General features: G+C 38.9%; 1 protein-coding gene across 8 annotated transcripts in view; it reads right to left on the reverse strand.

Annotated features, from left to right (window-relative positions):
• POLQ (DNA polymerase theta) overlaps positions 1 to 5,293 on the reverse strand; it is a 98,767-nt gene extending 93,474 nt beyond the window's left edge. For 7 of the 8 annotated variants that reach the window (XR_011503174.1, XR_011503173.1, XR_011503172.1 and 4 more), the window contains exons 1-4: positions 4,984 to 5,293; positions 4,318 to 4,503; positions 2,484 to 2,614; positions 889 to 1,045 (exon numbers count right to left, since the gene is read on the reverse strand). Coding sequence is in view for 5 of the 8 variants with exons in the window: in XM_070508940.1 (XP_070365041.1) it covers positions 889 to 1,045; positions 2,484 to 2,614; positions 4,318 to 4,503; positions 4,984 to 5,164 (655 nt within the window). In the remaining 3 variants the exon portion in view is untranslated. Of the gene's footprint in view, positions 1 to 888; positions 1,046 to 2,483; positions 2,615 to 4,317; positions 4,504 to 4,983 lie in introns of those variants that run through there. The other variant, XM_044771506.2, reaches the window with a different exon arrangement.
• Between the last annotated feature and the right edge of the window lie 9,869 nt (positions 5,294 to 15,162).

Consider the following 15,162-nt stretch of genomic DNA (forward strand, 5'->3'; position numbering starts at 1 on the left):
GATGAGTTATCTCCACATTTATTCATTCATAAAACATTTTTTCTACTTAGTGTGCCAGGCACTGTACTAGGTATATTGGATATAACACTTGATAAGATTCTATTGCAATACCCAAGATATTTAAAGTCCAATAGGGTCACAATAAGACAATTCTGATAGAAATTGATGAATGTGATTTCTCTTTCCAAGCTTTATAGAGCAGAGCTCATGTCTTATTAATCTTTGATTTCACTCTCCACCCCTACCCCACCCTACCCCAATTTTACTATTTAAGTTCACCAGGATGTTAATGAGGAGCGAACTGATCCTCTTGATGCTTCTGTTGCTGCTACAACTATTTTCTTCCTGTTGATACCTCTACATAGTGGGCTTTCATAAGTGGTAAAAAAAAAAAAAAGCATTAAAGTAGAAAATCTTCTTAGAGTCTCAAGTTCAAATACAGTGTCAGTTTCTGTAGCTCCCTACATTTCCCTGCTAAATGGTAGCCTCTGGGTACAGGCCTAATCTAGATACCATAGCACTAGAATATGGTAATGAATAAACATATACACTAATTAGGGAGACAGTAGATCCAGCCCTAGCATGCTTCCTTCTATTCCTGGCAAAGTTTAGACAGGAAAGAAGCAACGAAAAATGATTTGAGGGCTCAAGGATATCTTCTATGTTTTGTAAAGTGCAAAAATACAAGAAGAGTCAATAACAGCAGCAGAACACAAAAACTTTTTTTTTTTCACACAGAGTTCCTAACATTACAGATGCCAATTCTCCTCCGGAAGTAGATAAGAAACAAGAGAAAAAAACATGAGACATGTAGAAATCACAACAGCTCCACTCCATTCCAGTAAAAATAACAATAGAAAGTATTTCCTTATTTCCTAATTTTCTTACCTAACAGATCCATCTTATTTTCCTCTATGAGGCGATTGACCAGACCATTGGCTCTCTCAATTGTGCAGACAGCAATATCCAAGGAAGAGAAAGGCCCTGTTGGAGAGGTACTGCCCATATAACCGTCTACTTTTATTCCTACTTCCTGAAACAGACTCTGAATTGAGTAAAAATGAACAATATAGGTGAAAATATTTGAAATTCATAATTGTAGACTGGTTCTATCCTAGAACACAGACATAAGTATCTAAAGACATTCATCAGATTACTGTTAGTTGTTCCTGACCAGCACATGCTGGTTCTTTTTAGAATCATATACTAAAAATAAGAAGCTTAGAATTGACAAAACTCGGTACAGAGATTTTCTGTTAAGATAGAGTCAAATAAAATTAAGTATGCCATTTTAATGATAGCGTTTAACAATCAAAGCAGTTCTAACAGCTATTTATAGAAAATTGGAAAAAAACTACATTAAGCACTAACATTTTTAATCTAATAAGCAAAAACCTAGCTCTTTCTTTAACACTAATGTAACACTTTAAGAAATAAATTTATACTTCATGAGGAAAATATTCTCATTATCCCACTAACTTTTCATATAATGGATGAAAAGTTTTCAAAAGTCAAATGCAGTGGGACTTTGATGTTAATTTTTTTTAGTTCAACTTTTAACTAACATACCTTCTCAATAAAAAGGATCCTTTCACCATTTTGTTACTTTGGTCTAAGTTGATAGGTTGTTACCATATAGGATCAGCTTTGTTGGCTATTTGGCCTCTGAAATAATTGTTAAAAAGATTTGTAGAACCATAGAATTTTAGAGCTGTTCATTCAATAAAACGCTTCTGAATTAACCCACAGTACTAGGGTTAACATCCTCATTTTATCAAGGAAAAAACTGAGGCCCAGCAGATTATGTGCCTGGCCTGAAGACATAGTCAGTGGCAAAAGTGGGGCTAGAACCCACATTTTTTGAACCACAGTACAATAATCTTGCCATTCCACAGCACATTTTTTCACTGCAGAAATCACAATAATAAATTTATTCTACTTAATGAAACATTGTATTTGTAAAAATGCCTTAAAAGTGAGTATCACACAAATGAAAAATGTTATCATTCGTTTTTGCAGAACAGAGGAACAGATCACAGGCCTGGAGCTTTACCTAAGCACAAATGGATCTTGTTCTCCATCCCATAAATGTTCCCAAATGGCCCTCAGTTGGGATGGGACATGCTTCCTTAAACACTCTTTCTTTTCCATGCTTCAGTCTATCCTACTATTCAGTTAAAATGCTCATTCTTAATTTGCATGCTTACATGCTAATTGAAGTATTCTCTTTACTTCCTAAGGAAAAGTTTATAAATTTTAACACAACTTTCACCAATTACTCTTTTGATTTGATGGCTCTTTCTCCTTTATGCAATAATAAAAAAGTTTCCCTTCATAAATGGTAAACTTTTAAAGCTACATTGGGATGCAATAAAAGAAACTTTATTTTTCACTTGCTTTTATAATTCTATTTCAAATGAATAAAGCCACAGCTGCCAATAATGGGCCTTATCACAATTTCAAAATCAGTACAAGAACATTACCTGGAGATAGTATTTCTTCTCTTTAGCCACAGAGACAAAGGGCAGAATAAACAAAGCTTTCTTCCGCATTTCCAAAACTCGCTTCAAAATAAGTAACTCAGCAACAAGAGTCTTCCCAGCACTTGTAGGAGCTAAAAACATGTTATCCCACAAGGTTATCACAAAAAGAAGTAATATTTGATATACTGCATTAATAAATGTTTTAAAACATATCCAGTAACTGCAGAGCCTAAGATTAACCTACCATTAAGGCCCCAACTAGGATTGAAAAGTTTACACTCTTAAATGTCCCTGACTTTAAACTAGCTCTCTAGATAGTCTCACAGTGAATATAGAGAATTATTAAATAAATCTTTTTATCAGCAATAAATGATGAATAGTATTGAGTACCTAGCTTGTACCTAAAGATCCTTTCCGTTAAGTAATGAATGGTTAAAACCTCTGCTTTGAGGAAGAAAACGAACAACTTTCATACACTGTGATAGGAACTATAATAGAAGTTGAAGGAAAGGAGCTGTAAGAAAGTTTACGGAAAGGAAACAGAACTTATGAGAAGGAAGGTGAGAAGGGAAGAGGAAAGGAATGCTAAGCAAAAAAAAATAGCATGGGCAAAGGCCTGGAGGAAAGCCCGGTATGTTCAGATGACAGTAATTTAGTAAGCCTGACATATAAAACAAGGAGGGGAGTGAATGAAGAGTGATAAATGTGTCACATGAAAGAGTTTTATAATCCCACCGTGTAAGGAGTTTTAGAATTTATCTTGAAAGCTATGCAGAATAAGTAGTGAGTTTTATGAAAAGGAATGACAAGCTCATATAAAGCTTTGTACTTTATAAAGATCACTTTGGCTGCAGGAGCAGAGCAACACCAGAGAGAAAAGATAAACGTATAAAGCTACTGCAAAAACTAAGATGATAGGGAGCATGATGTGGAAGAAAGATGATAGTAAACTAGGTAAAAGAGCTAAAAACAGGGAGAAGTAGTCAGAATCACGACATCTGAGGTAACAGAAACTGGACATGGTGCTAACTGAAGTGTGCTGGTGACCAGAGTTGCGAATGGTCCCCAAGTTTTGGTTTAAGCAATTGAAATGGTCAGATCATTCTACCACTGCCACTAGTTAGCATTTACTATGTATTTTCTATATGTCAAAAACTGTTCTAAGCACTGTCTAGTAACTTGCAAGGTTACGAGCCAGTGTAACTCAACTAGTCTGATTCCCTAGCCTGAACTTATATCTACTGATAAGTTAATTGTCTAATTACTTTTTGCAGCCATAATAAAGAATCTGGATGACTCACAATTTCAGAGAAAATGGATACAAAGTGCATCTTACCAAACGAGTAGTTTCTAAAGTCAATATAGTAAAAAGGTTAAAAAGTATGTACGTCAGAGTTGCTCTTGAAAGCCCACATAAATCTTCCATAAAGTATATTACGTATTGTTTGTGTATACAATCCTGTACAGGCAGATCAATTTATAAACCTATAAAGTATAATGTTCACACATTGAAAAGCAACTGAGATCAACTGAGGGAAGAGCAGTTACATCTCCCATTGCACACTCACTCTGGGATATGTTTGTTGAGAGGAATGGCTGGCAGAGTAAGTTCTTGTTTGCCTTGCTTTCTAAGTTATTTTTCTTGCCTTTTCCTCTCAGCCATGTAATGCAATTTGAATAATTTAAACATACATATTATTTTAATACTTTCTCTAGTTATAAAGCACTGCCTCATCCACCTTTTAAAAAAATCATAACTACCTCAATAGAGTATCCTTTACATTCATAATGTCTTTAAAACAGTAGAGAAATTAATTTGCACAAATTTGAATACCTGAATAGACTAAATTCTTTCCTTCCAGGACTTGTCCAAGCAAAAGGCACTCTGCCTGCCATTCAAACATCTTTTTTACACCAAAACTGTGATATTTCTCCAGAACCGCTGTAGGAAGTCCCCAGTTTGCCAAGAGCAGCTTGTCCATTTGATCCTCAGGAACTGTCTGCTTGCATTCCCCTTCCCCTTTCAGGAAAAAAGAAAAAAGGAATTAACAGTTGAACTCAGTTCTAACATTTGACTTCAGTAGGTAGCCCTCCACTGTGTCCGGAATTCCTATGTGATGGAAGGAGGCTCTTGAAAGCACACCCGGACACAACGCACATCCCATACAAGGATCTGTAAGGAGCACTGGGCACTACTAGGAGAGAGGCCCCTGCGGGCGATGAAATTTGGCCAACTAGGAAACTGTTGCTGTAAAGGTCGAAAGACCCAGAAACCACTTGAATGTTACTACCAGGCGGTCGCTGAGTATGGGCTGAAAGCACATCCTTTCTGAACAGAAAGTGACCTGCCGCCCCAGGCCCGAATCACAAACTGAGAAGGGGAGTAGAGGCCGAGTAAGCCGCGCGAACAGGCCACTCCGCGCGGTGAGGACACCTCCCGACGTGCGGCCCGGCTGAGCTGCCCACCTCGCCCGCCGCCGCCCAGAGTGCCTGGGAGTACCTGCAGCTCCGGCCGGAGGGCAGCCGCGGTCCTTCAAGCTGCGGCCCAGGCCCGGAGGTGGGCTCAGCACCGGCCCCGAGGGCAGCCGGGGGCTGTCACTGCTGTCACCGGCGCTTCCCGAGAAGGAGTCGGAGCCTGATGCTGAACGCCGCCGTTTCCCACTCCAGCGTGCAAGATTCATCGCGAACTCTTCTTGGCAGTTCAGGGAAAGCCACAGTCCCAGCGTCCACCCTGTCGCGGGAAACCGGGCCTGGTGACAGGTGGAGCCGCCATCTTCCCGCCACGGTTTTCAAACTCAGGCCTCCTAGCTCGCCCCGGAACCATAGAGTTTTCAATGGGGAGAGTAACCTGAGAACCATAGAATCCTAGGGAAGGAGCGGCTTTCGCTGTCGCCGGGGGCGTCTTAGACTACCCGCGTTTCACGTCAATCGTTGGTTAGAGTGAGAAAACCAGAGTTGGGCCTAGATTAAAAGAGGGAAGAAAAAAAAGAAGGCTCTCCCTATAGAATCTGCGTTTATAATCAGACTGGCCTAAACATGTCCTTTTTCTTTTTATCTATTTCGAGTTTGAATAGCAAGTTTTGTTAATTTCGTAAAATAAGCTACCTATAATAGGTAGATCAGGGAAGTAACTTCTTAACATATTAGTATTTTTTTAATTATTACAGATTATGCGTGCAAAACATTAAACGAGTAAAACCTGAGATTTCCAATGGAGCCTAATCTGCCCCTCTCTCATAGTGTGTGATGGTAGGACAGAGGCTATTTCTGTACACGTTAGCCATCACACACTGTGAGGAATATATGATGAGAGTCGGGGGCTGCTGGCCCATGGACTCCTTAGATAGCTGTATGAATGCTGCAAAGAAGGGGCCTGAATGATCATCCTCAGCCAAGAACTTATTAAAGGACCTGTGCTCTAGCTTTTGGCAAGGTTGAATCCAATGAATTCTGGACATAAACTGCAGCCTGTTAATTACCTGGTTGCACAATTCACTTCACCAAGCAAACCTAGCGGGCAAAAGGCCTGCCCTGAAGAGTCTGTGCTATTCTATAGCGCTAAAAACCTCAAAAGGGCCAGTCCAATAAAAAAAAGACTCTAATACAAGTCTGAGAAATAGCCCTTGAGAATCAATTCTCCTGTGAAAACCTACCTTATGAAAACAAAATTTTTTTGAGCGACAATATTCTAAAATTCCACAAGATGGAGACATTACTCCGTGAAGTAAATATTTTTCCTAGTTACCCTTTATGCATTCGTTCACTCAACTGTTGAGCATCTACTGTGTGCTAGGTGCTAGGTATATGGAAGGGAAATAGCATGAAAATGGCTCCCGCTCTCAAAGAGAAAGAGCTTAGAGAAGGAGACAAACATCAAATTAATTAATAATTTTAAGTTGTACTAATGCTCAGGCAGAAATGAACAGAGTGCTATCAAAGAAATAAAAGGGATCTTAATTTAGATCGTAGTCATGGAAGAATTTTATGGATGCCATATAGCATAAGGGTCAGGAGTGCACTCTGAAGCCAGTCAGGCTAGGTTTGAGGACTTAATAGCTGTATGATCTTGGGCAACTTGCTTAACCCCTTTGTGCTTCCTTTTTTTCATCTAGATGAGGAGGATAATAATAGTAACAACCTATTTGGTTATTACGAGCACTAAATAAGTGAATTATGTGTAGAGTGCTTAGAACAGTGCCCATCACATAAAAAGTACAATTCAAAGAAAGTGATACAGGGGCCGGCCCTGTGGCATAGTGGTTAAGTTCAGCACATTCCACTTTGGTGGCCTGGGTTTGCAGGTTCAGTCCTGGGCATGGACCTACACCATTTGTTGGCCATGCTGTGGCAGTGACCCACGTATAAAGTGGAGGAAGATTGGCACAGATGTTAGCTCAGGGCTAATCTTCCACAGCAAAAAAAAAAAAAAAAAAAAAAAAAGTGATATATAATGGTTCTAATATTGCTCCCAAGATAAATCCAGGTTTTTATGGGAAAAAAAATAAACCAAAGAAATCTCTCACAAAGTTATTCTATTTTTATTAGGTGAGCTATAACCAAATGAGGAAAATGATTAGGAAGGAATTGCAAGGAATGGTTTATATCATCCTACTAAGAAGACTAGAGAATATTTTAAACTTTACAATTTATTTCAAACATTCAACATCTATTTCTAATTTTTAAAAAACTCTTAGAAAATAGAGAATTCTACTTCTCAAAAATATTAAAGAATTTTTTTTGAGGGATCAAAGATTATTTATTCATTCAACCAATATTTTCCAGTTACTGATTAAGGGTTGAACATAGAAATTGGAGCTGAGATTACAATGATGATGATAAACCAATTCCTGGTAGCACACATCATCAGGGAGACAGAAGTGAGCTGGTAACTTCAATTTTTAAAATCACATGATAAGTACAATGGGAGCACTAGAGAGGGCCACCCCATCCAGTGTAGGGAACTCAGGAAATCAAAGACTTCAAGGAGAAACCAGTCAGCAAAATAAAGGTGAAGATCAGTAAGAGGGGTTGCTTGAAGAAGTCTGAATACTGTGTGCAAATGCTATAAAATCTCCAAAGAGGGGCCTGCCCCATGGCTGAGTGGTCAAGTTCACACTCTCCGCTTTGGTGGCCCAGGGTTCTGCCGGTTCAGATCCTAGGCACGGACATGGCACTGCCCATCCGGCCAAGCTGAGGTGGTGTCCCACATAACACAGCCAGAGGCACTCAGAACTAGAATATACAACTATGTTCTGGGGGACTTCAGGAGCAGCGGAATTTCTCAGCCGGCCAGGTGGGAGCCACCCCAACGTCCGCAGCCCTCCCTGGAGGAGTGAGGTCTGGAGCCTAAAGAATTTTTTTATGCTAACAGTTACCATAATAACTAATGCTAATATACCGGAAGTATTTCCCATCTGTCTTTTAATTGTGTCTGAGCTTATGTTCCTTGGAATTTTATCCGTGGTAATTCTTCAAAGTCTGAGTTAAAGTCATCTAGAAAAAAAATTGGCACAGATTTCTGTCAGTTACCTGGGAGACATATTAATTCTGAACTACATCAAACTTAATCTCTGGGTTAGCATTGTTTTAAGATACAGAAGTAGTAGAATGATGTTAGACATCCAGAACCAGATTTGGACAGGTTTCCAGCCTCACCATCTCAATCTGCAGGACAGACATTTCTCTGCTTTACTTGCTGAGGATGCTGCCCTTCTTGGGTTTTTGCTTTATACAGGAGATATGAGATCTTACCTCTCACCCTGTTATGAACCCCAGCCTCCTAACCCCCAGAACACATTATCCATTAAAATCCATGCTCTAGACCACCAGGGATCAGCAGACATCACCATGGAAAACTTTGGTTCTAGTGTTTCACTTACTTCTTTACATTGATCATCTGATTATTTGACATTTCTATCCCACAAGGAATTCTCTGATTTTACCAGTTTTAGTCATGAATTTTAAAAGATGTATTTTTTTTATATAACATCCAGCATTTTAGGGAAAAGGTGCTTTACTAGAAGTGGTTTCTTGTTCAGTCTAATATTGCCAAAAGCAGAAGCAAACTCAAATAACAATTGATGTACATTCCAAGATGTCATCTGATTATTTTAGTAACTTGCACAAATAATGAAGAGAGATTTTTCCATTGAAATTGCAGAAGGCATGTGGAAAAATAAAATTTACACAAACCACATTTGTGAATTGACTAAAACAGAATCATCTACCCAGACTGAGTAAACTCCATGCTTTTCACGTGAGTGGAAGTGATTTGCAAAAAAGTAAGAGCCGGAAAATATACAAGGTCAGAAATATGGGATGAGTGGTGCTGATTGAGTCTAATGTGTTCAGAATAAAAGAGATGCTAATTAAGAGGGGTTTGTGTTTGAAGTTCAGTGGTTCTCAACTGGAACAAGTCCAGGGGCTGCACATTAAACTCCCCTGGGGACCTTTAAAAATACTATTCTACTCCCAGAGATTCTGGCATAAGTGGTCTGGGATGGCCTCTAGGCCCTGGTATGACTGAAAAGCTCCCCAGATGTTCCTAATATGCTGCTGGAACTGAGAACCACTCGTATAATCCAAGGGCTGAGATAGACTTGAATTCAGGTGGCTTCAGTCAGGAAGTTTTAATAAACGGCTTCAATTAACAAGGAACTCTGAAAAAGACCTATTTCTCCACAGTGACCCAAAGAACTAGTAGAAATAGTTTACTTACGGATGGGGATGGAAGCAAAATTGAAATAACTTCAAAGGTCTAGGTTAAAACATCAGAAAGCCAACTTCAAGATGGTAAAACTAAATAGTGAATGCCTGAAAAGAGACTAATTTAATTGAATCTGTAAAGAACACAGTGACATCTTCCAAATTCATCTACAGGCTGTTCTCCCACTTCTCACGTGGTAAAAATTCTGACTGCTTGTGTAGTAAACACCAAGCAGACACTCTGAGGAAGAGGGCTATCTGGTGAGGCTGTGAATCCGAAGGATGTGGTTTTTGGAGCAGAAACAGCCTTTGATTAGATGGCGAGAGGGGTGAGTACTTTGACAGGGAAAAGTTATCAGAAGGAGCCCTGGGGGAACAACCTCCTGCTTGGTTTGGGGGTGGGTGGGAAGCCAGAGCACACCTAAGCAAGCACTCCAGGGCTGCCATTTGGGTCTTTGGAGGCACAGATTTTAGATCAGCCCTTATGGATTCTAAGGATTTCTCTAGATACTACTTTTTCTCTTTGATACACTCAACTCTTTTCTAATCTCTTTTTTTATTTAGACAAAATTTCCCCAAGTCAGCAGCAACAAACAGGAAAAATGGGTGGGAGGATTTGCTTATAGTGAGCTTCTTTGGTGGAGCGTCACAGATGCAGGACTAGTCAGGGGTGCGTGTGTGCTCCCCTTCCTAGCCAGGGTGGACTCAAAGAAGCCTAGTGGGGACCCTAACCTTCTGCCCCGACCCAGCTATAATAAGGTCCTGCCCTCCCTTCTCCTCCACACCGCTCGTCTTCCGTGGCAGTGTCAAGGGAGGCTGAGTGGAGAACTGGGTCTTCCCCACCACCTGACATAATAAGGTGGTACCCTCTCCATTATTGAGAAAATGAGACAGTATGAGAGACAGAAATTGACTTTTGAAAGAGATTCAATATACTGCTGGTGAGAACGCAAACTTGTGTAGCCACTATCAAAAACACTAAGGAGATTCCTCAAAAAATTAAAAATAGAACTACCATATGATCCAGCTATTCCACTCCTGGGAATTTATCTAAAGAACATGAAAACGTTAATTCAAAAGGATATATGCACCCCTATGTTCATTGCAGCATTATTCACAATGGCCAAGACTTGGAAACAACCTAGGTGCCCATCGATGGACAAATGGATAAAGAAGATGTGCTATCTATACACAATGGAATACTACTCAGCCACAAGAAAAATGAAATCACGCCGTTTGTGACCACACGGGTGGACCTTGAGGGTATTATGCTAAGTGAATTAAGTCAGATGGAGAAAGACAAATACCATACGATTTCACTCATATGTGGAAGAAAAACAAACAAACACACACAGATATGGAGAACAGATTGGTGGTTACCAGAGGGAAAAGGAGTGGAGGGAGGGTGAAAGGGGTAAAGGGGCACATAGGGGAAAAAAGAAAAAAAATAAAAAGAAAGAGATTCAGAGAGAGAAAGGAGAAAAGAAGAGGAATAGAGGAGGAGGGGAAGGGAAGGGAGAAACAAATAGGTAAGGAGTGCAAGTGAATGACAGGAATAACAGAAATTGGTAGATAATAGATAGGTGAGAGACACTGAAAAAGAGAGTGAGATACTGAGAGGAAGTAAGAGAGACTGAAAGAGATGTTGGGATAAACTGTGAGATTTCTCTGTACTATGTTCTCTCTTTCTGGAACACCTGCCAATCATTGTCCCATTTCCTAGGTTGACTTTTTAATGCTTAAATATTTTCTTTCCTATTGTCTATTGCTTTATATTTTTGCTTACTCTGGGTACACTTCTTTTGTCATATGGTGAGTTTCTGGCTTCTTTCTTTGGTAGGCTGCAGAGTGTGAGTCTAGTCTTCTGTTTCTAAATCTATGGTTTAGTCCAGGACCTATGCCCTCTGGGCTAGCTGATGGGAGGAGTGGGAAGGGCCAGTGTCAGAGTCGCCCTCTCAGTCCAGAGAAGCGTAGTCCAACAAGGCGATGGTTGCTACTGTGGTCTGAAGCAGGAGTCAAGTCTATTACAGTCATAATTAACTCCCCCCCCCATGCCAGAACAGTGCTTGTTGCCCAGTAGGCATTCAATACATAAGTGATGAATAATGTACAGCATGTTGACTATAGTTAATAATAATACTGTATTGCATATTTGAAAGTTGCTGACAGAATAAATCTTAAAAGTTCCCATCACAAAAAAAAAATTTTGTAACAATCTATAGTGACAGATGTTAGTTAGTCTTATTGTGGTGATCATTTTGCAATATATTCAAATATTGAATCATTACATTGTACACCTGCAACTAATATAATATTACATGTCAATTATACCTCAATAAGCGAGTAAATAAATATATGAAATTGGGGGAAAAATGATGAATAAATGAATGAAAAAACAAACAAATGGGTGAATAAGTAAGACTGTGATCAGTTTGAGGAAAATGGTGGCAGGGGTGGGTGGACACCCCAAACAAAATTAAAGGTCAATGAAAAGCATCAGCCAGAGTGATAAAATATATATATCAGACTTTTAATACCATGGCTAAACAAGCTGCAGCTCAGAAAGTTAAGAAGATGAGAGCAGTTAAAAAATATAAAGAATAGAGTAGGAAGGTCAATAAATCTAATGGGAATTCCAGAAGAAGCTAGTAGAGATAAAGAAAGAACATATTCAAAGAGATAATGTCCATGGCTCGGAAATGTCCATAATTGAAGCAATTCAAGAGTGTTTAGATTGAAGACATATGGTGAGTCATGGATAAGATAAGTAAGAACAAATCTTACCTAAACACTTGGAGGTAAATATATAGACTATGACAAAGCACAAATCTTTTAAAGGCAACTAGAAAGTAGAGAAAGATTACCTACAGAGGGATAATTTTGACTGTCAGCAGAGTTCTCAAATAAAAGAGTTCTATCCTCATCTAACCTATTATGCAAGATTGACAATGTAATAAGTATGTTTTCAGGCAAAGAAAGTTTGAAAATGTTTACAATTAATAGACCATCACTAAAAGAACTACTAATGATTCTACTTTAGAGAGAATAAAACTGTGCCCAAGAAGAACTAGGAGGATGAAAGAAGCAATGATGACCAAAGAACTTGATAAACAGATGGTTAAATCTAAATAAATATTTATGACAAAAAATAATGACGACTACTTTTAGGGGGATGAAAGCAAGTTTGATCTAAAATAGTAGACAAATATAACATGAAAGATTGAAGGTGGAGAATTCACTGTTAAAACTCCAAAGAGCATTTTATTGTTTGGGAGAAGCTTAGAGAAACTGATGGATTTTTGATTTTTTTAAATCAAGTGTGTATATGAAAAAATTAATGGTAACTTTAAATCTTGCATATAACTGACATACTGTTGTGGGAGAGGGGAGAGAATAAAGTGCAACCATTCCAACAGAAGGCAAGAAAAGTTGGGGGGAAGGCCCCACAAAGATAAGGAAGTAGAAATCTGTTCAAATATATTACTAATCATTATCCTATCAAACATAAGTGGATTTAATCCGCGTTAAAATTCTCAGATGGGATTGCTGTTTTAAAGAGACTCACCTATAACTTTAAATAAGTGTAAAAGTAACTATGTGGTGGTATCGAAAGGACACAGGAGCCAGCTTAAATGGTTGGCCAAAGGTAGAGACTTTGAGTACAAAAAGAATAATGACTCTATTTCCACCAATAGTTATATTAGTCTTTTAGCATACCTTTATTGGATGAATAAATGATTGAATGAAGAATGAAGGGTAGGGCATTATAGGTGTGTCTGGGTGGTGCAACGGTCTGATTGTATCAAAAATTACATTTAAATACACCGTGTTTCACCATAAGAACACACTAAAGAAACTGCCTTTCCAGAGACACACATCAAGCAGGCTTGAAAATGGCCACTGCAAGTCGATTCAGGACAGGTAAGCAGGGAGAGGGGAGGGAGGAACGATGGGATCTAGAATGTGAGGTTTAAGTGGTCAAAAAGGGTTTAAAAGATCAAAGGAGCAAGATTAAAGGATGCAAATCACTCAGCTCCATTCCCACCAGAGGGAGATGATAGAGAGAGGGTTGGAAACTGAGAATGGAGGGAAGATCAGAAGGTCTGATTGCCTCCTGAGGGTTAGTGTCTGCTTTGCAGGGCTCCCAAACTTCCCCAGTCTGTGCTGGCCTGGCCTTTGCAAATCCTCATTAGAATATCCACCGTTAGAAACTCCATCATGGCAGCAGTTTTTGCTTGTTTTGTTCATTGCAGAATCTCCAGACTTACATAAGTGCCCATTTGTGGGAGGCACGAAATGAATATCTGCTGAGTAAATGCAATGCCCTTGCTGGCAATTCCATCTTGTGCTCTCCACAGCCCTGATCAGGGAAAACTCCTGAGTCCAGTTGAAACATATACTTGTTTGTTTAATATGCTAGTTTAGAGGCCGGCCCCATGGCCGAGTTGTTAAGTTCGGCGCTCCACTTGGGCGGCCCAGGGTTTTGCCGGTTGGGATCCCGGATGAGGACATGATGCCGCTCATCAGGCCGTGCTCAGGTGGTGTCCCACATAGCACAACCAGAGGCACTCACAACTAGAATATACAACTATGTTCTGAGGGGCTTTGAGGAGAAGAAGAAAAAGAAAAACAGGAGATTGGCAATAGATGTTATCTCAAGTGCCAATCTTTAAAAAAATATATATATACGGAGTTTAATGTGTTAAAAAAAAAGCTATAGACTCTCAAAGCCCTTCCTGGGAAAGGGGACGGGGGGTTAGATGTACATGCAGGAGTCAGTAAGACCTGATTCATTCCCTGTTACACTACTCTAGCTGCCCAAACTTTACGAGCCTGCATCTCTTCATCTGTAAGAGGATGATAACAACTGTCCTTTACCCCATGTGTTTGATGAGGATTAAATGAATCACATGTATGAAGCACTTAGATGTCTGACACATGGAAAAATGTCCAAATGTAATTTTATTATTATATTGTATAACATAAAATGTTTTTATTGTATGTTACTGCATCATTGTATTACTGCATTTATTCTGAGGATTATATTGAAGAGCAAATGCTTAGCTGAGTTTAATTTCTCTTCAGTTAAACGCCAGGCCCTGGCCTGCTTCTATTACTGCTTTTCAAACTTTTGCTCTCAACCTCTTTACGTTCTTAAAATTTATTGAGGACTCCAAAGAACTTTGGTTTCTGTAGTTTATATCTATAGACATTTACCACATTAGATTTAAAATTGAGAAATTAAAAAGTATTTATACATTTCAAAATCAAATGATAAATGTGTTACACGTTAACTATATTTTCCACCAAGAAGAAAAAAATGAGTGAGAAGAATGTCATTGTTTTACATTATAGTAACTTTGTCTGGCTTAATAGTCAACGGAATTCTCTTCTGCTTTTACATGTATCTTTTGTGATATATTGTTTTTGTTGAAAGTGGCCTCATGCAGATTATGTTGAAATCTGGCCTTATGCAGATACGGTGTTAGAAAAGAAAAAAGTATTCTAATAGCCTTTGTGATAATTGTGGATATTCTCTGAAACTACAAAACAACCTCAACAAGCAGTAATTTCTTAAAGATTAACTGCTATGTGAAATTTGAAATTATATCAGTGAACTTTTCATAATGTGTCACATTAAAACCCATTCTGAGTGGATCTTTTACCCATGCGTGGTTTTGTAACATCATACACTGGTCATTTGCAAAATATTGGTTTACTGAGTTATGAAGCTCTTCTAACTGTATTCCACTGTACGTTCATGATAGAAAGAGAGTTAAAAACTATAATAACATCTTAATAGTATTATGAAAACAACTTGACCTCAGGAAACTCCTGAAAAGATTTCAGGGATATCCAAGGCCTCCAGAGCACTCTTTGAGAACTTACCCTATGTCATCCAAACTTTCAGAGTAATTGCCGCTCTTTGTCTCTCTCTCTCTTTTGCCCCACCATTTCTGACCCATTCTCCCTT

Source organism: Equus asinus, chromosome 5, assembly GCF_041296235.1.
Source record: "Equus asinus isolate D_3611 breed Donkey chromosome 5, EquAss-T2T_v2, whole genome shotgun sequence".
Lineage (NCBI taxonomy): Eukaryota > Metazoa > Chordata > Mammalia > Perissodactyla > Equidae > Equus > Equus asinus.